This window comes from Fusarium falciforme, chromosome 3 (genome assembly GCF_026873545.1).
Source record: "Fusarium falciforme chromosome 3, complete sequence".
NCBI classification, from domain to species: domain Eukaryota; kingdom Fungi; phylum Ascomycota; class Sordariomycetes; order Hypocreales; family Nectriaceae; genus Fusarium; species Fusarium falciforme.
The window spans coordinates 2571517-2591924 of record NC_070546.1 but is presented as its reverse complement, the minus strand read 5'-3'; the positions used below and the strand labels follow the sequence as shown (position 1 = coordinate 2591924).

Below are 20408 nucleotides of genomic sequence, written 5' to 3'. Positions count from 1 at the left end.
AACACCCCCTCTAGAGCTCCATCCATCAGTTGCCTACTCTCCAGTGAGACGTCCCAGACGATCCATGGCGCTCTCCTCCTCCACATCCTGCTCCGTCGCCTGTCCTTGTCCGCCGCATGTGTCGCCCTCTTCGGGGGCCTCATCCGATGCCTCTTGACTGACCTCGCCCCTATTGTTGTTGCTGCTGCTGTCAGTGAGCTCCGACTTGTCTCGGCCTGTCGACGCGTTCCCTTCGTCCGCCATGGAAAGCAACGTCTCAGAAGGCGCATCATCGTCGTCATGACAGCTCTCATCATCGGGTTCAAACAAGGCTAGTGGCTGTCCACGATGGACAACTGTCCCATCGGGCAGACGGGTATGGACCTCTGGCCCAAGACCAGGCTCCGGCATGGCCTCCTGCTCCTGCTCGCTGCATGCAGAAAATTGGCTGGATCTGGGGTCGGGGTCGGGGGACGACTTGTGGTGTTGGGCCGCTCTCCGATGGGCTGCTGCCAAAACAGACGCCTTGGGGTCATACCTGGCGCCCAGGGCCAGACGACACATGACCCAGTGAAAGATCCATGGAAAGCTGATGAGCGGCATTGACTTTGGCTCCAGCTTTCGGGGCTGCAGGATGTGTCCAGCATCGTTGATGGGACCCCGGTGGTGTTCGAAAAGTGCAATCTTTGTCTCTTCCTCGGTAACGGTGTACATGGCTGCCACAAAGCGATCAACCTGGTCCGTCAGCTTGCCACCTGCAGCCTCGTAGCAGATGTCACGGAATCGGTACTTCAGTGCATCATATTCGTGGCTGAGGCTCTCCTGCAGCTTGTAATCCGTGCCCACGGCAGGCTTTGACATGGCGAAGCCCGTCCAGAGCTCAAACTCGGTCTTCAGGTCATGCTGGCTGAGCAGCCGTCGGACTGCGGTATCATACTGAGACTTGATCCTTCTTGCTGCCTTGAGTAGTTCAATGTCTAGTTTGTACTTTCTTGTGATTCGGTCGTCAAATGGGCTGTCCCAGATGGGGTTGAACTGGATGGCCTTGTTGACAACCTTGTCGTAGATGACACCAAGGGCCTTGTTTGAGTGGTAAGTGTTTTTCTTTTCCATAAAGTGCGGCCACTTTCGAGGTTGCTGGTCACGTCTTAGTGTCGCTGGCTCCCCAGTCTTGGGGTAGTCCACGGCTTTGGAGTGTAGCTCTGCGAGTTCAAGACCTACATGTGTCATCAGACAGGTCAACAAGGGCATAGCCGGCAGTACTCACATTTTGGGGACATGGGCCCAAGTTGATCGGCAAAGCCCAGGTGCGAGGTTGCAATAAGCGGGAGCTTGTCGTTCTTCAGGTACTTGACGAAAAAGTTCCTGAGGTCATCGACGTTGACGTCGCGATCCAACTCCTGAGGCTTGGGAGCTGCGTAATCCATGGGTGAATAGTTCCATGTCTTGGGCATCAGAGTTGGTTCCCACATGACAAAGAAGTCATCGCCGTCGAGGTCACCACCAGACAACATGTTGGGAACGGGCCTGTCGCCTGTTGCGGGAAACACGACGACGTCCTTGATATGATGCAGCTTTGGGCAGTCAACCGCCTCGACGACACGGATGTCTCCCGGATGCAAGGATGGATTGCGCCCTACGATACACACGCCGCGTATGATGTGTGTCTTGTTGTAGTTCCTGGAGTCTGTGATCTGGAGGAAGATCTGGGGCAACATGTTGACATCTTTGGGCTTGGACCCCTCTGTGTCTTTCGAGTGGCCTCTGAGTGTCTCCGTCTCATCGACGCAGCCGAGGACGAAAGCGCTCTTCTCGATTTGTATTCGCGCCTTTTCCTTGAGTATTTTCAGGGACCATGACCTCCAAAGACTGAGGACATTGATAACAAATGGCTCGCGCAGCTCATCTGTCTTAAACTCGGCCTTGAGAAGCTCGGCAATGACGAGGTTCGTCTGATGCTCGTCGACGAATTTAGTCAGCATCTCAATAGCAACACCATTGTCCTGCATCGCCTGTTCGTACGATCCAAGTTGTTGATCCAGAAGATCCGTGAAGGCTTTGATAGGAACTCCCAGGCTCTCGAGGATGATGATGGTCTGCCGGTTAAGAGTAGCTGTTGCGAAGCCAGCGCAACGAATGATTTCGAGGCCTTTGGAGTCGGCCTCAAACTTCTTCTGAGATTCGCGAACGTGTACCTCCATTCCCTTGGCGTCCGGCCAGACAGTAAGAACGCCCTTGCAGCCTCCCATACGGAACTGGAAAGCTGACGGCTTATCAAAGATGTCGAGGGCCATATCTTCGTTGACAAGTTGTGCCACGAAGGGGGATATCTTGCCCACGCCATCTGTGAAGCAGTGCCCGTTTCGCTCGATATCGGGAATCTCGCGGATAGCAGGGGAAGAAATGCCGCGGACCTCTCGTGTGGTTGAGAAACACTGGCCGAGGCGAGCCGCATACTTGGCCACGATTTTGATATGGCTGAACTGCCCCATCCACTTGCGGATATCATCGCAAGAAGTATGCTCTGTAGGACAGAAGAAGTATGCCCCGTTCACCCTGAGCTGAGAGCTACCAAAGGCCAGGAACTCGTAGGTGCGGTCGCCGATGCGGATGCCTTGGTACATTGTCCGCAGGACTCTCTTGTAGATCTCGTCGTTTTGATCCTTGTTGATGGTGATTTTGTTATTCTCCAGCTCCTCAACAAACTGGATTCTCAAAAAGCGATCTTGAATGTGTTTGTACTGTCGCATAACACGGTTGGACATTTCCACGGCCGGTGAATTGAAGCGGATCGTCGTTGGAGTGATGACAACCTTGCGAACAAGCGCACAGTACTGGGGGATTCTAGCGATGGGTGAAAAGGCCTCGGCTTCAGGGTTCTGAAAGACGGACATGGGGTTCTGGACAGGCTCTCCCTGATCTGCGAGGTATTCGAGATAGAGTCTGGCCTTTCTGGGGTTCATCGAGGCTAGCTTCTCGAGGAACTCGAGAGCGATGGTGTGTTCGTTGAGGATATTCCGAGAGATGCAAACCTCAAGCTGGTAGCGAGTCTCAAAGGGCAGCTGTATGATGGCGTCCGAGGTCTGCTGAAGCATCTCCAGGGCGTTGCCATTTTCAACCAAAGTCGGTTGCTCCAGGTGCTTCCACATATCTGCATGTGCGCCATGGGTGACACGAAAGTCGCCTTCCTCGTGGACCTGCGTGGTGATGTTGAAGTCGTCAAGGGCGCTGACGAGCTGCTGGTTCGCAAGCTTGGCCGCTTGGGTGCTGGCATCTAGGACAAAACGAATAGTAGTCCAGCGGCCAATATCGATGAAACCTGGGTCCTGGTAGTCGTTGTGTAGAGCAACGGGGTGCTTCATTGGGATTCCTGCCTGTTCAACAAGGTCCGTGGCACGATTCCACGTCTCCGTAGCACTCCAGTTGTTGGCCTCGTCAGAGAAGGACGAGCGAATGTTGGGTTTCTTCCAGTAGTACTGAGGCGGGACGTTAACGGGCACCACCATGGCGCATCCATTTTCATCGGCCGGGCTCTGGTGGAGATGCTTCATCTTCGAAAAGTCAATGGTAACCTTGTGCTGCCGAACACGTTTTCCACCTCGAGTCTCAACCTCCATGGGGAAGAAGGCAGTCAAACGCATGGCCTTGAGGCTGACCTCAAGCTTGAGGGTGTGCTCGTCGACGGTATTATAGAACGACTTCATAACCTTGATGCTTCGAGGTCCCAGCATGCTACCGAACTGGGTGGCGAGAGGGTGCAGCGTGATCTTGACGGGGTGGTAACGATCTGGACTGACGGGGCTTCGAACCCAGCACCTGGGGGTCGCCCTCAACGGGTTCACAAAGATCTTGAGGCCATCGGGGTATCGACACACGTCTGGGTGAGGGACCCAGTAGGTGCCGGTGGACCAAAATGGCCTCTTGGGCGGCGGCTCGAACCTGATCTTGGCCCATGACAGTGCAGGGTCTCTGGCGCTTTCGTTGATGTCTATGAAGGCAATCTCGCCCTCGTGCGAGAACCAGTCCCAGATATCGGAGGTGGTAACGGACCTGGGCAACTTGTCGAGCTGGATGGTCATCTCGGGCCATGTCTGCCACTCAGCCGGGGTTTGGAAGGCGAGCGCGTCGTTAGTCGGGCTTCGGGTTCCTTTTGTAGGTTTCCCTGGCTTTCCTGGTTTCATCGGCCGCTTATGGCCTTTGGATGGACCGCGGGGAGGGGGTCTCTGTGAACTCATGGTTCAACTTGTCGCGATGGTGATCTTGGCGATAGTCTTGGAAGATGGTATACCAAGAAGGTAGATATGTAGATCTGATCCGGGAGATGTGCACCTAGTATGTTTCGAGAGAAAATTCCATATGTGCGTGATAGGAAAGATAAATGCGTGGGGAGAGAGAAGTGAATGAAGAAGGAGTGAAGAAGGCCAGAGGCCTCAAGGGTGCTCAATAGAAAGAGGCGGATGCGCTGCGACAGTGATTCAGTGGAGCAGCAGCAGCATATTATAGAGCTCTCAACGAGAAGAGATGCCTGATTTGCAGCACTCTGGATGATAAGGAAGAAATTTCGCGTCGCTCGGAGATGGGATGAAAAAATATGAGGGAGGAATCAACAAAGGCAGGACCCAGTTGCAGCTGTTGCCAGCTTTATTGGCACTGCCAACAATAGCCACATTAAATTCCATACCAAGAATCTCTAGCAGTATTAAGATGAAAAGACAACAAATTCACCCACGCCCGTTTACTCCCGTCAGAGTGTTGTAGTGGTGGAGTGTCATTTATCAGTTATGCCTGCAACACGGATAACTACGTCCGTCACGCAGGAGCAAACAAGAATGGCAAATATGCCCCTTTACTCCTCAGTTGCACCACCAGGCCAATCACTAGCATATGCAATGTGCCACCGGACAACAACTTGAGCCATCATGTCATGCTCGATTGATCTTGTGAGGAAAGACTTGTTGCATCTACTAAATTTGAGCTCAGGGGGTCGGTTACCCTCCAATATCCCAGAGAGAACTGTGATCACCACATCAACACAAACGTATAAGAGAGGTAGGTAGGTACAGATTCTAGACTCTACTCACATCCGTTTTTAATAAAAATTCTCTAGTCTCCCCTCATACCATACAATACACCAACAACTCCCTCACTCGCCCCTCACAACCCTGTTGGGTGTCACTGCTATCTCGGCCCCTGGATACTCGGTCCTCTCCCACGGCACGTCCATGATCTTGCCTGGGTTCATAACCCATCGAGGATCCAACGCCCTCTTTAGCGTCGCCATGATTGCCAGCGTCTCAGGCCCAACCTCCCACAGCAAACTCTCCTTCTTGCCCCATCCGATCGAGTGCTCCCCCGTGCACGTGCCCTCCATGTCGAGCGCCCGCCTCACCATGTTCTTGACGCACTTTTCCACCTTGGCACGCTCTCCGGGCACATCTTTGTTGTACATGATGCCTTCATGGAAGTTTCCGTCACCGACGTGGCCCAGGATCCCAGCGAAAAGACCAAGCTCGTCCATCTCCTTCTTGCTCACCTCGATAATGTCAGCCAAACGGCTAAAGGGGACTGCCACATCGGTGCTCCCTGTCATAAAATGTTAGTCAACTTATAACACCCTACAAGAGGTATAGTACTTACAAACATCTTGGCCACTCTTTCTTAGCGACAGCATTGACCAGAGTGACTCCTTTCTCGCAGACCACAGTAACTTCTGCTCACGCTCGTCTCGCGCAAACTCAAAGTCGCCGCCCTTGTTGGCCGCCGTGATCTTTTGAACCCGCGTAATGTTATCCCTGACACCCTCCTTGGTGCCCGAGAATTTGAAGAACAGCGTCGGCGTCTCCTTCCAGATTCGAGGCTTGGTAGCGCCACCCAGGTTAATCACTCTCATCTGGACGTCGTCCATGATCTCCATCGCGGCAACTGGGATGCCTGTCTGCATGACGCCAGCTGCTGCGGCAGCGGCATCGCGGATGCTGGGGAATGTGACGACGGCAACCGAATACTCCTCAGGGATGACGGCCAACTTGAGGGTGGCTGCGAGCGTCAGCTTAGAAATACTCAAAAGGGGTTATGGAGTTTATACCTTCTGTGACGAGACCCAGGGTTCCCTCGGAGCCAACAAAGAGCCCGTTCAAGTTGTACCCGGCCGATGACTTGCGCGGTCTTCTCCTTGTCTTGATGATGCGTCCATCAGACAGGACAACAGTCAAGTTGATGACCCAGTCCTTCATGGTACCATACCTTACAGCATTAGTACCAGAGCAGTTTGTCCCAATCATACCGCCAATCTTGGCACTCGGGCCTGTTGTTTCTAGTCAGCATCTGAGCTTTCCCAAGACCACATACTTAGCATACCAGGATCAACAGGGAAAAAGAGCCCACTACCCATCTTCAACAATTGCGCATTAAGATCCTGCCACCCGATGCTAGGCTGGACAACAATGTCCATATCATCCTTGTTGAACTGGATAATTTTATCCATGTAAGCAAAGTCGACGCTGACTCCTCCGTAGGGGGCTGAGAAGTTGCCCTCGAGACTCGAGCCGCCAGAGTAAGGGATGATGGGCACGCGGTGCTCGTGACAGATGCGGGCTATGACTGATACCTGCTCTGTTGTGCGGGGATATGCCACTGCCACGGGTAGAGTGTCAGGGTTGACGGTCGACCACTCTGAATAGCCATGGGCATGAAGATCCTCGGGGTCTGTCGAGATGAAGCCTTCGACACCAACTTCCTTCTCAATTTTCTGGATAGCCTTTGCAAGTCAGTCCTTGATCAATGAGAATTCTTAAAATGTCTCTACCTTTTCCATCTCGGACAGTGTAGCGTAACGAGACTCGGTTGACTGGTGGGCAACTGGTTCCAAAGACCGACTGGCATCACCTCTTCTGCTCAAACTAGCGACTCCCCAACCAAGAGCCCCGGCTCCAACAGCAACAGCCAAGACCCTTGATCCAGACCAACCTGAAGCCTTGTCGGAGCTGCCATGACTAGACGCCGAAGCCTCGGGGCTAACACGCCTTGACGATGTGGTAAAGCCGCGGTGGACACTGCACCTCAGAGCACTGCGGCCCAGGAGGGCTCGGGCCGTACCTCTGCTGGTGAGCATTTGGGAGTTTGGTGAGAATAGGCCCGAGGCCGGTAGCGGTTTGCGGTTTCTTCGTCCGAAAGAAAGGAACGCCTTAGGGACCCGCAATTGTGTTCGTGAAGTGGAACCAAGATCAGATTTCTTTTTGATCAGATAACCGAGCCCTTGACCCTTTTCCTCACGAACCGTGATTTTCTGGTTTTCCCAACACGAGAAAGTCGTTTTTGCCTCTGGGATGGGTTTTGATGAATGCTGCCGCCTCTAAGCGAGTCTGGCCTCGAAATGTGCCCAAAAGCAAAAAGCCCTGAACGGACAAACGAAACAAATCAAAACAAGACAACTCAGACCGAGACGAGAGACAGATCAGATCCTTCAAGCCAAGCCGGCAAAGCCTAAACGGGGCATTGATTTGATCGGGTCGGGACCGGAAACGTCACGATGTATAAGTACCCGGGGGAGTCAGTCGCGAGTCGGGTCGGCAGGAGGAACCATCGCCGACATGTCGTGGGGCGGCGCCAGTGGAGAGCGGCGCCGAGCGATGGACGGCGGTCTTAGCCTCCACTGACTGATGCAATACAGAAGAAAATGGCTCCCTCTCTCTCTCTCTTTTCGTTTCTCTATTAGCGACCTGGCGCTATAAACGGCCAGTGGGCACACGATCTCTGGCCCAGGGCCTAGCCGTCGAATAGCAGCGCGTGGGTGTCGTGCGTGTTGTCTGGCTTGTGTATGTAGCTTGCTGTAGATGGCAGCTGGTTAGGCTGTTGATCGTCCGCCGCCTCGCTGGCTCCCCACGCAGCAGGCAACGCACGCATGCACAGCAGAGGAGCATGGCGCATGAGACCTGCATGGTCGAGTCGCTTTCGAAAAGGACGGTCCGTCGCCGAATCTGCTTCCAGTTCCCGTTAGTCAAGCATTCTCGCCCTCGTGCGTAACTGATACCTCGGTGAGCCTGTCCGGGCTGCCTGTCCTGGCTGCGTCGGCCTCCCCCGCCCCCCTCCTCTCCCCTCCCACCTCATACGGGACGGGATTAGGGATTACATACAGGCCAGGCAGGCCGTCAGCCCCTGCGTACCGGTCCAGGTTTCTTGCATCTTGCAAGCGTGGGAGGGTGTGGAGAGCAACACAGACGAAAGCCCACTTGGTCCAGTTTGCGAGTTTGGGGGTCGAGAGGGATAAGTAGCTAGTTTCGATGGAGAGCTTGGGGGTTTCTGCCGAGGGAGACGAATCTGGTCTTGGATGATTGCCGACGTCGTAATCAGCAATCTTGACCGACGTGGGGTGCATCCAGGGAGAGGCATCATGGCTTACAACGGGATATGCACAACCTCACGCGCATCCAGGTCAAATGACAGCCCCTGCAGACTCATGCTTGGTAAAGCAATCGTGTTCGACTTCATTGGGCATGCTCCTATGGATGCTTGTTCCGTCCCGTCTCGGCAGCCCGTCTGAGTATCGACATCTCAGTGCCTGGATCACCTACCATTTCCTACGTCACCATGCTCGTTCCTTCGGGACATCAATTGGCTTCGGAAGATTCTCGATTCAATTCCGTGGCCTATTCAGCAACCTCAGCAACAGGGGCCACAACAACATATGGAGAGCAAAAGGTGACTTGTCATCAAAGAGAAATGCGCTGTGTATCTGTTCAATGCGTTCTGCCACAAAATCGATCATGCCTCTGGCCAATTCAGCAATGCAGACAGTGATGTATGGGCAAAGCAAACATGCTCAAGCAATCCTTGTGTCCCCTTTCACAACCTCAACTGTCCAATGAACGAATACAAAATATCACTTCAGAAAGTCAATCCCGGCGTCTCGGAAAACCTCTAGTCATCTACATACTACACTGCTCTCGCTCTTCCCCACCATGTTGCAATTCATCCACCAGTTGACGCCTTTCGAGGCTGTAGAGTATTTTGTCTAGGTAGCTCCCACTCTGTCTCCATACATCTCCACTCTGTGTGTAGCCTCCTCCCACGACCCATAAACAAAACCGCCTACATACGTGGGAGCAGTTGCTGCACGTCCTGGTAGCTGCGGTTCCGAGGTGCAGTCACGGCTCCAGTTGCTGCTGGTTGGCCTCAAACCTTGGCCAAATCACACATTTCACAGAGTTATGCCACGGCCTTTGAGACAGATATTCTTGTCACTTGTTGCATGTCTCACTCAAAATTGAGGCCTAACCTTAGTCCAACATCACACTCCAAACCAGAGCTCCCTAGTCACTACATGCCCAGCCGAGGCGTCAAGGCACAGGCAATCAAGGATGGACACATCACACAACGCAAGAACAACTCTTCGGAATCGACGACACTGCGTGTTTGGCTCAAATTCATCTTTTATCGTAGCCTCATGGGGCTTGCTATCTCCAGGGTAGTTAGAGCCGCAAAGCAAACGTCAAATCCGAGACTCCAGACCACATGCCATTTTTCCCATTCCTTACGCAGAATCATCCACACTTTAGTGAGCGATGGCGTAGGCGCGTCGGCGGTCACGCTCCTCAGCGATGGTGAGCTTGACACCCTTGCCCTTGGGCAGAGAGATCCAGGGCTTGTCCTGGCCAATGACGAAAACGTTGCTCTCACGGGTGGCAAAGGTGTTGTCAATGGCGTCCTTGACGTGGACGATGTTGAAACCACCGTCGTGGCGCTCACGGTGAGTGATGACACCAACACGACCCATGTTACGTCCACCGGTAACCATGACGACGGCACCAGTGTCGAACTTGATGAAGTCGGTGATCTTGCCAGTGGCGAGGTCAATCTTGACGGTGTCGTTGACCTTGATCAGGGGGTCAGGGTAGCGGATGCTGCAGAGGCTCGTTAGCATTGGGGTTACGGGGAGGAACATACAACCGTCAAATAAAGCTCCTGTCGCGTCAGGGTGAATCGAATCGACCAAAGCTTGATCCAACGGCTGAATGATGTCTGACAGAACTCACGTTCTCGCATCGTGCGTGACCAAGAATGGGATTCCACCACGACCAAGCTGAACACGCTTGACCTTGCCCAGCTTGTACTCGGCCTCCTCGGCCTGAATTCGGTGGACGGTGAATCGGCCCTTGGTGTCGTAGACGAGACGGAAGTTCTCGCCGGTCTTCTCGATGGTGATGACGTCCATGAAGCCCGAGGGGTAGGTGGAGTCGGTGCGGACCTTGCCGTCGACCTTGACCAGTCGCTGCATCAGGATGGACTTGGTCTCGCGGTAGTTGAGAGCATACTTGAGGCGGTTTCGGATGAAGACGATCAGAGGCATGCAGTCGCGGAGCTTGTGAGGACCGGCAGAGGGCTTGGGAGCGTAGGTGCCGGACAGCTTGTCAAGCAGCCAGTGCGAGGGGGCGCTGAGGCGCTTCTGGTGCTTCTTGCTATTGAGACGGTCAGAATCTCGTCCTCCAGGCCAGGGACGGCGGGGGAGAGTCGCGCATCGACGGGGGCATTTGTCTGCAAAGACCGTGATGGCTTCTCTCGTGGTCGCACTCACATTCCGCGGGCCATGGTGTCGGTTGGCTGGTTAGTCGACGGTGTTGAGGAAGATGGACGAAGGGCCTAATGGACGAGGAGCAAAAGTGCGAATTGATAGACCACACTTTTTTTTCGCGAGCGCTAACCGGCGGGGGGGTTTCGTGCCCTACGATTGTAGGGGAAATTGTGGGTCACGTGCAAGGTCAGCTGATGAACCCGAATCTCATGGATCCACCTTCGCAACCATCCAAGGAGATCAGCGGGGGGAGTCGAATGGGTTGAATGAGCGGTTGTAGTGGTTCAACTTGGACAAGAGGATTCTCTGCCCCTATCAACATTAGAGATATTTCCTGTCGCCATTGTTCATCACTAGTCATTACGGATTCATTGCAACTTAAGAACCTTCACAACTGAAAGCCGTATTACTTTTCAGACCAACCAAGGTCTGATGGATGGCCAGTGCCATGTCTCGTCAGTAATATTCGAGGATATCTAACAATGTTCCTTTTAAAACTTTTCTCAAACAATCCATCTTTGCCTGCGAGGCAACCCGTATTTTCCCTCCCATGAGCGCCAGTGTATAATGTCAGCCCGTAATAAATGGCCGTTGACCAGCGCGTGCTGCCATTTTTGTTGTCCCATGGATGTCTTCCAATCTACGTACGCCCAGACCCCTTGTTCAATTCAATATTTCCCAACTCCTGTTCCAGCATCGGAACCTTCGTAAACATTAGTGCAGATCATCCTGCTCATGACGTTATAGCAGCACCTTGTACTACCTCCCCGGGTGTTGCATCCCCTCCTTACTGCGAGCTTCCTGTGGAGCACCAGACGGTGGTGTCAGACCAGGAACTCCCTCGAGTCCAAAGCGTTGGTTCCCCTGTGCTAGCTTTGCATCATCGAGAAGTAGGCGTGAAATGTCCATTTCGCCGCCCATGAACTGGGGGGCCGGAGCTTCTCCAAACTCGAATCCTTGGACTGCGTGTAGACTGTCCCCGGTGTCCATCCTCTGTAGTGGCCACCTGGGAAGATCCTCTCGCGATGTTGAGCGGTTCGTCTGGGGCTCAAGTGCAGTACTCTTTGACAACTTGAGTGAGTTCTCGATCGAGATGCTCACCGACGGTTCCATGACATCGCTCCCGCGGCTGGCCTCTTTGGTCTGAAACGTGCCCTTCTCTATACGATGGTAGATATTGGAATACTTGTTGCGTACACGATCTCTCAGGTCGGTGGGTTGTCGGCTCGAGAGATGGAAGCGAGGATCCCGTTGAATCTTGGTCCATGCAGGGCCATGAGTGTCGAGACCCTCGAGGATTTCTCGGTCATCCTGTTCGGTGAAAGGCCGACGTTCACGACGATGGGATTTCTTGAAGGGCCCGAGAATCCCAAGTTCGACGAGATCTTCCATCTTCTTGCGGTGTGCACGACTCTTCTTCTGCTTCGGGGTTCCGTCTGTGTCGTTCTGTGGAACCGAGGTCTTGTTCATTGTTGAAGAAGTATCCCCATCTATCAAAATCTTTTCCAAATGAGTATCAGTCTTACCCTTCTGTTTCGTCCCTTTTCCGGAGCGTGACGGTGAGCCAAGCTCAGATGACTTGCTAGACTTGCGAAGCTCATCGGGGCAGCAAGTCCTGAACCTGTCTTTGAGGTCTCCAGCTGTTCGGCCATTGAACTTGAAGTCCGGGTCCTCAAGAATACTGGTCCACTTTCCTACGCCATGCCGGTCGACGCCGAGTAAGAGATGGTTTGTCTCTTCCTCGGACCACTTTCTTCTGGGCTTGGTAGCCCGTTTCCGTCCTTTGTTGGAATTGGAATTCTTGTCAGTCTCCTGTGTAGGTTGGTTGAACTCGTGCAGCATCTTCATCTGTGCGCCATCTTTTCCGTCAAATGAATCGGACGATATTGGCGGAAACAGGGCAGCGTGTGGCGGGGGCTCGTGGAGTCCGTTGATGATAGGTGGCATGACAGGCGCCTGCTGGGCGGCCTTTTGCTTCTTGAGAGGCTGTGGCAGTTGCACAAAGTCATCCTTGACATGAAGCCCACGGTGCCGCTTCTTGTTGGAGGCATCATCCGGGAGATCGGGACTGTCATCCAGCATCCGGCTTATCGAGTGGGATGATTCCGGGGCGTCGGAATCACCCAGCGCCAGACGCAGCGGAAAGGGTCCCGAGGTCGCCGCTGATTTCCCATCTTGACGACTTCCTTCCCTCCAAGGATCGAGGGTACTATCATCAGCCCCAAGATATATCGGGCCAACACCGTTGGCGATGGGCTGGGTATCGGCGGCTGATCTCTCGCCTCGCGGGTTCGTGTCGGGCTCAAGCGGGGGCAGGGCTCGGTCGGCAGCCTTGGGGAGCGGAAGAGACTGCAGCGGGGGAAGGTCGGTATGCGGAATCTGGGGCGTCGTCGGCTCGTTGAGCAGATGAATCAAGCGTGGCTCGATCGTGGCCATCGTGGGCTCGCGGGATTGGGATGGCACATTGGGTATAAGTCGAGGGCCACCGAGAAGCAGGCACAGGCACACACAGGTTCAGGCGAGGGAGAGGAGAGGGGGAGGGGAAAGGAAACAGCCGTTGAGGAGGGACAGGAGCTCAGAGCGCCATTTCGGCCATGGGAATGGGAAACTGATTCACACAGAGTCGGGGTCATTAACGCCTGAGGTCTCACCTGCTTGTCTCTCTGTTGGAGCAGCACGTGAAATCGCCACATGGTGAAGCTTTGGACCTTGGGCCTTGGGCCTTGGTTCGTTAGTGGAGAAGGGCGGGTTTCCGTAGCTGGCCAAGGGACAAATCCTCTTTCGACTAACAGGAGCCCGTAGCTCTCCGAGGCCTTGACACCTTCCACCGTGCCCCGAAACCAAATCTAATTCTAGGATAACTGAAAGTCAACATTTGGCTTTCATTCAAGACAGGAACTCAATCAACAAATCATCTTGAGCGCTTTCTTGGTGTTGAATTTGAAAATGCTGTTATGGCGAGACTTGCTCTCCAGGAGTGGGGAAGGCTGGTCTTATCGTGAGTTATCACCTTGATTTCTTTTCCGGAGCTTGACCGATATGAGGGAAAGAGTGGGTCACCACTTCCTATCCCGGGGTAGCGCCTCGGCTCAACTTGAACCCCCTTGCAGTGGATCATGGGCGGTTTGGATTGGCCAATGCCCTTCCATCGGCAAGTCTCTCTCTGCACGAGTCTCGCTTGTGATGAGCCGGTTCTGCTCTGTTGGGGACCGGCCTCGGAAGCCGGCTTCGGGTTTGGCCTCTGGGGAACGGAAGCGGGTTATCAGATGGTGCCTCCAGCTCCAACTGGCCCACTGAGAGAGCCAGCCACACACACCTTGCGACTTCAGTGTGACCATCTGCCAGACATTGGTTGACCTGTGACGATGGCGTCTTCTCTCCCAACCTTTCCACGTGTGGTATTCACCATAATTGAACCAATCTCCCTGTAAGGATATAAACACCGTCCTTTTTTGTACAGCCGCTCACGTTCCGCATAGGGTTGCCGGCTTCCTCGGAGCGGTCATTGATCCAGCTTGGTTCATTGGCGAACAAGTCTTTCAGAAGGATGGCATTGCTACCTCTGAAGGAAGTATTGTAGTGGCTTGGCAGCTGGGGAATCTGTATCTGCTGCTGGCCTTCATTGGCATAGCAGTCCTATCGACAACATCCGAAAACAAGGTCGTCCGGGCCTACCTCGTCGCTCTCTGGCTCGGTGATGTCGGTCACATCGGGTTCAGTTGCTACGGGCTTGGGTGGGGAAAGCTCGTAAGGCCTGTTGAGTGGAACGCTATGGCTTGGGGGAACATTGCCATGACGGTGAGGGATGGGTTTCTCGATCGCCTTGGACCATCAGCTGAAATTTGTAAACAGCTTTTTCTCCTGCTGACACGAACAGCCTATTTTGCGGGACTTTTTGGTCCGGATCGCATGGCTGCATCCAAGACGAAGAAGAGAGCGTAATGCATATGGACAGGCAAATTCAAAGAAGTCTTGCTTAACCTGAGCTGGAGAGTACAGGCGATATGGACCACATCCATTGTATATAGAGCTCTGGACAAGATCCCCCCTCTTCGGCTTCATACATAATCCTCAGCGGATGGGTGCATTTACCGCGCATCAATTCACAACATGCCCTAGCACCTGGGCCAAGGAAAAACCGAGACACGAGGATAAACAAACTAGCTTAGTCTCCCCTGAATATAGGTATTAAAATATAATAAAAATAAATAAAAATATCCTAGATTCTATACTATTTATAATATTTTGATGAATTAATTTATTATACTTATGAGGAGTTAGGTAACCCTCTTGATCCTCTGGCATCTTGTTTATTTCTATACCCACGTGCCTAACAAGGCAGCGAAACTCGGTCCAAGCTGTGACAGAGCACTCGAGCGGATGATTGGTTCCCAGGTCCCCAGACGGATGGTCCATGCTTCACTTCTGCCCCACTACGCGCTCTTCAGCGCTCTAGCCAATCACAGCATTGCGCCATAGCCAAATTCTAGGGTTAGGGTCAGCGTCGCAAGACGATCGCAAAACAAACATTCAGCAACCATCATCCGCGCGTCTCTGCCTACTCTCAAAAGACTTACAGCATCTGACAGTGTCTCTTCGTCTCCTGCAACTCATCGCTTCGATGGAGACCAGGAGTTATGCGAAGCGCGCAGGACGCTATGCGCCTGCACCTGCCCCCTCACTGCCGCTGATGGCGACGCGACATAGAGGGATTAACCCTCTCAGCTCTTCACCGCGCAAGAGCCAAAGCACGCAAGAGTCCAAAGGGAAGCTTTTGAGGGACCCGGTGGCTCGGCGCAACGCTCCAGTCGATACCGCTAGTATTGCGAGCATCGCAACGGAGCCCAGTCGGGTTGACGATGAGACCGAGTTTGGCGAGGATGAAAAGTTTGTTGAGGATGTCAAGCCTGCCGATGGTCGCGAGTATGTCGAATCCAGCATTTATAGCGATGAGGAGGGCGCATCATTTGAGGACCACAGTGACGAGATTCGAGTCGGCTTGGAGGCCAATAACGCCAGACGAAAAATCCTGGAGCTCAGCATCCCCGACTTGTGCAGGGCAGCTGACGACTTGATGGAGTATATCGGAAAACGAGACACGGATCCAGATGTCTTCCATGGCCGTCTGGCAATCAAGAGACGCGCCTTTCAGAGCGTCCGAGCAGAGTACGAGGAAGAAGACACGGCACCCTTTATCGACTGGGCGCCCTTTCTCAGCGAGTCTGCCGCTCTCGCGCGCGTCAATGTGGTGACAGCGTTTGACAAGCTTTGCGACTTTAACCCCGACAACGAAAGGGAGATGGCATCCTTCTTGACAACCCTTTGGCCCTTATTTCCAGCGTGGTTTGTCCTAGAACAATCCATGTTCCAGGAACCAGAAACCATGCTGGACCTTCGCACATGGCTTTTCATCGAATCCTTTTCCCGCCAAACCGGCGAGACCGACTACAAGAGACTCATAGCCTCCATATTCTGCAAAAAAGATGAGGGCGAGGGGAAAATAAATTACGCCCAGCTGTTCGCCGGTGGCCATTTCCTGGAACTCGGGGGAGAAGGGGAGGATCACGATGAGCTCTGCTCAGCACGCGTCTCCGAAATTGTCAATATTGTTCATAAGAAGAAGGCTGGAGAAGCCATCAGCCTGCTGAGGGAGAAGTTTGGTCTGGAGCAACTGATCCCAGAGCTTCAGAGTACTTTCAAGGCCCTTTACAAAATTCTAAAACCTACCGAGAAACAAGCTTCGGTACAACTCGGCACTCGAGCTTTCACTCCCTACGAACACCAACAGGAGAGTATGATGGGGAGCCAAGCTGACGATCTCGCATCCGAATCGCAGTCGATTATCCGCGCCGGGACTGGCGAGGCCGAGTAAGTAACCACACCGTGCCACCGTCCAAGAGTCAGCACTAATACATCCATCAGGCCAAGTCTGTTTGTTGGACAAGAGTCCATCCGGGCCTTACAAGAAGGGAATCGGAGAGAGAGCACGATACCACCATCGAATCAACAGCTCGTGGTACCTGGACAGAATGCTCCTCTCGATTACCCCGATCACCAAAATACGGATCTTTTGCTCAGGGATTCACTTCCTCCACCTCAACCCAAGAAGAAGCGGCCTGGCCCGTTCGTGGAGAACTCGGATGATGATGATGAAGAAGACTCTGGGGGAGAGTGCTTTGAGACTGATACCCGTAGTGTCAAGTCGATCAGACGCGAGGAGCCCCGAGGATTAATGGGCCCCCCGCCGCCCAAGAAGTCTCGAGTTCAACAATCAGTCCCCGACTCTCAGCCCTCTCCGAGCCAGACTCCGGACCCATCGTCTGCCGCGCCACCCCAGTCCTCAGTACCCGACCTCAGGGCCGTCAATGAGAGACGCGCAGAGATGTCTCTCCAGAACCGCCTCAACTCAAGCCAAGGCCCACAGAAGCGCATCCCCTGGACTGAGTCAGATTCCAATATGCTCATCGAGCTCATCGCCGAGTGTCATTGTGGGTGGTCCGTCATAGAAAGACGAGGCAAGGAACGCTTCGAAATACCCCGGAATCAGCAGGCGTGCCGCGACAAGGCGCGCAACCTCAAGGTCCAATTCCTCCTGACGGATCGAAATCTGCCCCCGCTCTTCGACGAAGTTGCGCTGGGGCCAAAGGAGGTTATGAAAGTACAGAGTCATGGGAAGAACCCCTTCCGCAGGGTAGCCGACGTCGACGAAAACGGCCGCCCGATCGGCACTGAATTCAGGGCAGCGTCCATGGAGACCTTCTAGACGTCGTTGCGCCTAGTGGCCGAAAGTTGTTGTTGAGTGTATCGCTATCGTTGGAGCGTTGGTATCTTGAAATGAACCTTATGAAATGGGTGGCCGGTCGTGATAACATCAATAGGAAAGGCGGGCGTTTATGGATCGATATGATAGCTGCTGTATGTAGTATGAATTTTACAACCGAGTTTTACCACAACCGTTACCGCTTCAAATGCTCGGTCAAGGTCAGAGAATAAGGCTTGAATCAAGTCAGTCGTGTTTTTAACCACAGTAACGAACCCTGTTGGAAAGAAGGCGTTGAAAAATTGATTTGTAGTAAAGGAGAAAAAAAGAAACTAAGAAAAAGAGACGTCTCCCGGACAGTAGTAAATCTACAGAGTTGCACCAACACATATCCTTATACATCCTCTGCATTCCTTGCCCTTCCTCCTCCCCACGGCTGCTTCGCGTCTTCCCAACGTGCAACCATCAAGTCGTAAAAGACGGAGGGAGGGCGCGGTCCTCATCCTTTTTAGCTCCTCAGCCTGTGAGGCCAGGCACCAGCGCCTTGCAGTGCAGGACGCACACAAATATCGACACGCGGGAAAGAAAGGCAGTAGGGCAGAGGTGAGCTGAGTTGAGCAATAACTGTATCGTTGTGATTTGAATGAGGCTTTCTTTTGTCGAGGCCGCTAACACAAACGCCGCCGCCGTTCGAGATAGAAATCTTTTGAAAAGAAACAGAGTCAAAGAAAAATGTCATGAGCCGGTGGTGAGACCGTTGGACGTCGACAACTTGGTTGCAATCATTGGTCCAGCAGACTAGAGCTGCGCGGTCGAGTGAAGAGCAAATGTCTCACAAAGGGGGTATCAGCCGTGAGAACGAGTGGAGACAATGTCTCTCCGTGAACATCCATCGATGGATGCCTCCTCTCGTGCGTGAGTTCAGAAAGCGATCGATGTAACAAAATGACAAAGGGGTATGCTGCAGAGTTTCCGAAAAGGTTATGACGTGAAAGTAGTAGCTTGGGCGTTAAGGAAAAAGGTCCGTAATGTCGCGGTTTTGGTATCGTGTGGATTTTTATCCATTCGAGATGAGAGCGGGCTGGCTTGAAAAGCAAGCATGATCAATCAACGAGGTATGTGTATGTCCTCCCTTGAGTCGACCATTGGTTCGCTCTCGGTTGAGGCCACCTATCGGTGGCGGTAGGGAATTTCCCTCTGCTTGAGTCGGTTCGTCCTCCATCCTTCATACCACTGTTCTCGGCTGGCCTCACGCAACTCAGAGCGCCATTCACTGAAGACAGCTTCCTTGAGACGCTGGAAGTCACAGTGTTCCTCGTTGTAGGGGTCAGCAAATCCCCAGGGGAACTGTCGGCCAACAACACCTGGTTCATACAGGTCAGGGCTGATGATGGAAAGCGGCAAGAAGGGAATTTCATCATCCTTCTCTTTAGCCTCCTCCTGTGCTCGGTGTCGTCGGATAGAGCTCGTTGACAGCCGTTTAGAGCTAGGGGAGGCGGCCGGGCTATCTCGCGAGCCTTGGATCGGCAGATCATCGCCCTCGGGTGTTTGAGCACCTTCTCGGCGCCCAGCAATCTCGTCCTCGTCATCTTCATTCTCTTCTTCGGCAATCCGGTCAGACGAGATGCTGCCGTCGTCTTCATCGTCAATGCCAAGAGCCTCCATAGGGTCCAGGCCAGACTTCTTGATGCTATCCCACACACTCCTCTTGAGCACATTCATGTGCTTCGTGGTTATGGTATCTGCCTTGGCAATGACCGGGATGACAGTTGTCTTGCCCTGGAGGGTGCGAAGAACCTGAAGGTCAAGATCCTCGTCAAGGCTGCCAAGAACGCGAATGCTCGAGGCGTGGCCATTCTGCTGGCCGTTGATGGCTGGGTTTCTCGCAGACGCAATATTACGGTCAAGACGAGAGGGATCGAGGACGAGGAAGGTCGCGTGGATGTGGGTATCTTGTACGCCTGGGGAGCGCACGACCTTCATCTCCTCGGCAAAGGTCTCTTCGAACTTGCTCTCAAGGAAGGCTGACATCTCCCTAAGTTGAAGGTCAACCACATTCTTCTCCAGGCCCTCCGAATCCCAGAGGGTCAAGCCAACACGCTCGCCATCAATCTCGGTCTCGAGGTAGTGGGGAATGAAGTTTCCAGAGGGAGTGTTGCGGTTTTCAGGGACCTCATCATCACCCTTCTTGGCTCGCTTTTTGGGTGGGAGAGCGAGTGCGGTTTTGAGAAACTCGAGAAAGGAAGTCTTGCCAGAGTTACGTGTGCCAATGATGAGAATGCTAAAGGCTCAAGTTAGTTTACACGGAAATAAAGATCAAGACGCGACGAAAAGTAGCTCGACGCCAAGGGAATGCAGATGTAATCGGGCAATGAACACTCACTTCAATGGAGTAGGATCCTTTCTTCTGCGAACGCGACGAGGGCTGTTGACGGTGCTAATAGCACTACTAGCATAGCTGTACCGACCACGGTTGGTCATGCTCTCGGTTCTAGCATAGGGATCGTAGCCGCCATTCGGCAGCGGAGGAACAGGGACGGCGACAGGAGAGGTAATGGCAGCACCGTAGCCGCGCGAGTACTCGGCGGAGGGTCGAATGGCAGAATAGTCGGAACGGGGGGCGCTGGCTGGCGACTCGGGTCGCAATTCGGGGCCAAAAGACTTGGAGAGCTGTTCGCTATGGTTGGCGAACTCGGGCAGCTTGGGAGCAACACGAGAAGCGGCCTGGCGCTGGCGTTCGAGCTCGGCCTCTCTAAGGGCCTGCGCCTTACGGCCGCCCTTGCCCAGGTCACCGCTCTTACTGCGTCGAAGCAACATCCCGAAGCTGGTACGACGAGTCTGGTCGTTGCTCATCCTCTGGGGGATGGATCATGAAAAGAAAAGAGTCGCGACGGACGGGAGGGACGACGGCCCAAGGAGGGCATAAGCTGGCGGCGCGCGAAGGATGGAAGGGTGCGGAGCACGTGGAAAGCGGCGGGGAGGAACCAACTACTGGTCGGCGATGGAGATGGAGGGAGGGTTGGATGGGGCAGCGACGACCGAGCGTGTGAGTCGAGTCGAGAGTAAAGTGGAAGTGACCAAAGATCGGGGGCGGGAGCGAGC

The 20408-nt window shown here is 53.7% G+C and overlaps 6 protein-coding genes across 6 annotated transcripts; 1 reads left to right on the top strand and 5 right to left on the bottom strand.

Moving 5' to 3' along the window:
• Positions 1–33: 33 nt before the first annotated feature.
• On the bottom strand, positions 34–4214 carry NCS54_00409200 (RNA-dependent RNA polymerase; the record flags this gene model as incomplete). The annotated part of the gene is made up of 2 exons (XM_053149641.1): positions 34–1196; positions 1247–4214. The coding sequence occupies 2 exons, from the start codon at positions 4212–4214 to the stop codon at positions 34–36; spliced, it is 4131 nt and encodes a 1376-aa protein (XP_053005616.1).
• A 908-nt stretch (positions 4215–5122) lies between these two features.
• Positions 5123–7090, bottom strand: NCS54_00409100 (FAD-binding PCMH-type domain-containing protein; the record flags this gene model as incomplete). Its single annotated transcript, XM_053149640.1, has 5 exons — positions 5123–5562; positions 5617–6015; positions 6065–6283; positions 6328–6736; positions 6785–7090. 5 exons carry the CDS (start codon positions 7088–7090, stop codon positions 5123–5125), a joined length of 1773 nt encoding a protein of 590 aa, XP_053005615.1.
• A 2439-nt stretch (positions 7091–9529) lies between these two features.
• NCS54_00409000 (40S ribosomal protein S4) lies at positions 9530–10563 on the bottom strand (the record flags this gene model as incomplete). The annotated part of the gene is made up of 3 exons (XM_053149639.1): positions 9530–9878; positions 10011–10433; positions 10550–10563. 3 exons carry the CDS (start codon positions 10561–10563, stop codon positions 9530–9532), a joined length of 786 nt encoding a protein of 261 aa, XP_053005614.1.
• Positions 10564–11305: 742 nt separating this feature from the next.
• NCS54_00408900 (Hypothetical protein) lies at positions 11306–12982 on the bottom strand (the record flags this gene model as incomplete). Its single annotated transcript, XM_053149638.1, has 1 exon — positions 11306–12982. The coding sequence occupies one exon, from the start codon at positions 12980–12982 to the stop codon at positions 11306–11308; it is 1677 nt and encodes a 558-aa protein (XP_053005613.1).
• Positions 12983–13911: 929 nt separating this feature from the next.
• NCS54_00408800 (Hypothetical protein) lies at positions 13912–17309 on the top strand (the record flags this gene model as incomplete). The annotated part of the gene is made up of 4 exons (XM_053149637.1): positions 13912–13973; positions 14026–14390; positions 15136–16414; positions 16469–17309. The coding sequence occupies 4 exons, from the start codon at positions 13912–13914 to the stop codon at positions 17307–17309; spliced, it is 2547 nt and encodes an 848-aa protein (XP_053005612.1).
• Positions 17310–18476: 1167 nt separating this feature from the next.
• Positions 18477–20159, bottom strand: NCS54_00408700 (Septin-type G domain-containing protein; the record flags this gene model as incomplete). The annotated part of the gene is made up of 2 exons (XM_053149636.1): positions 18477–19587; positions 19690–20159. The coding sequence occupies 2 exons, from the start codon at positions 20157–20159 to the stop codon at positions 18477–18479; spliced, it is 1581 nt and encodes a 526-aa protein (XP_053005611.1).
• Between the last annotated feature and the right edge of the window lie 249 nt (positions 20160–20408).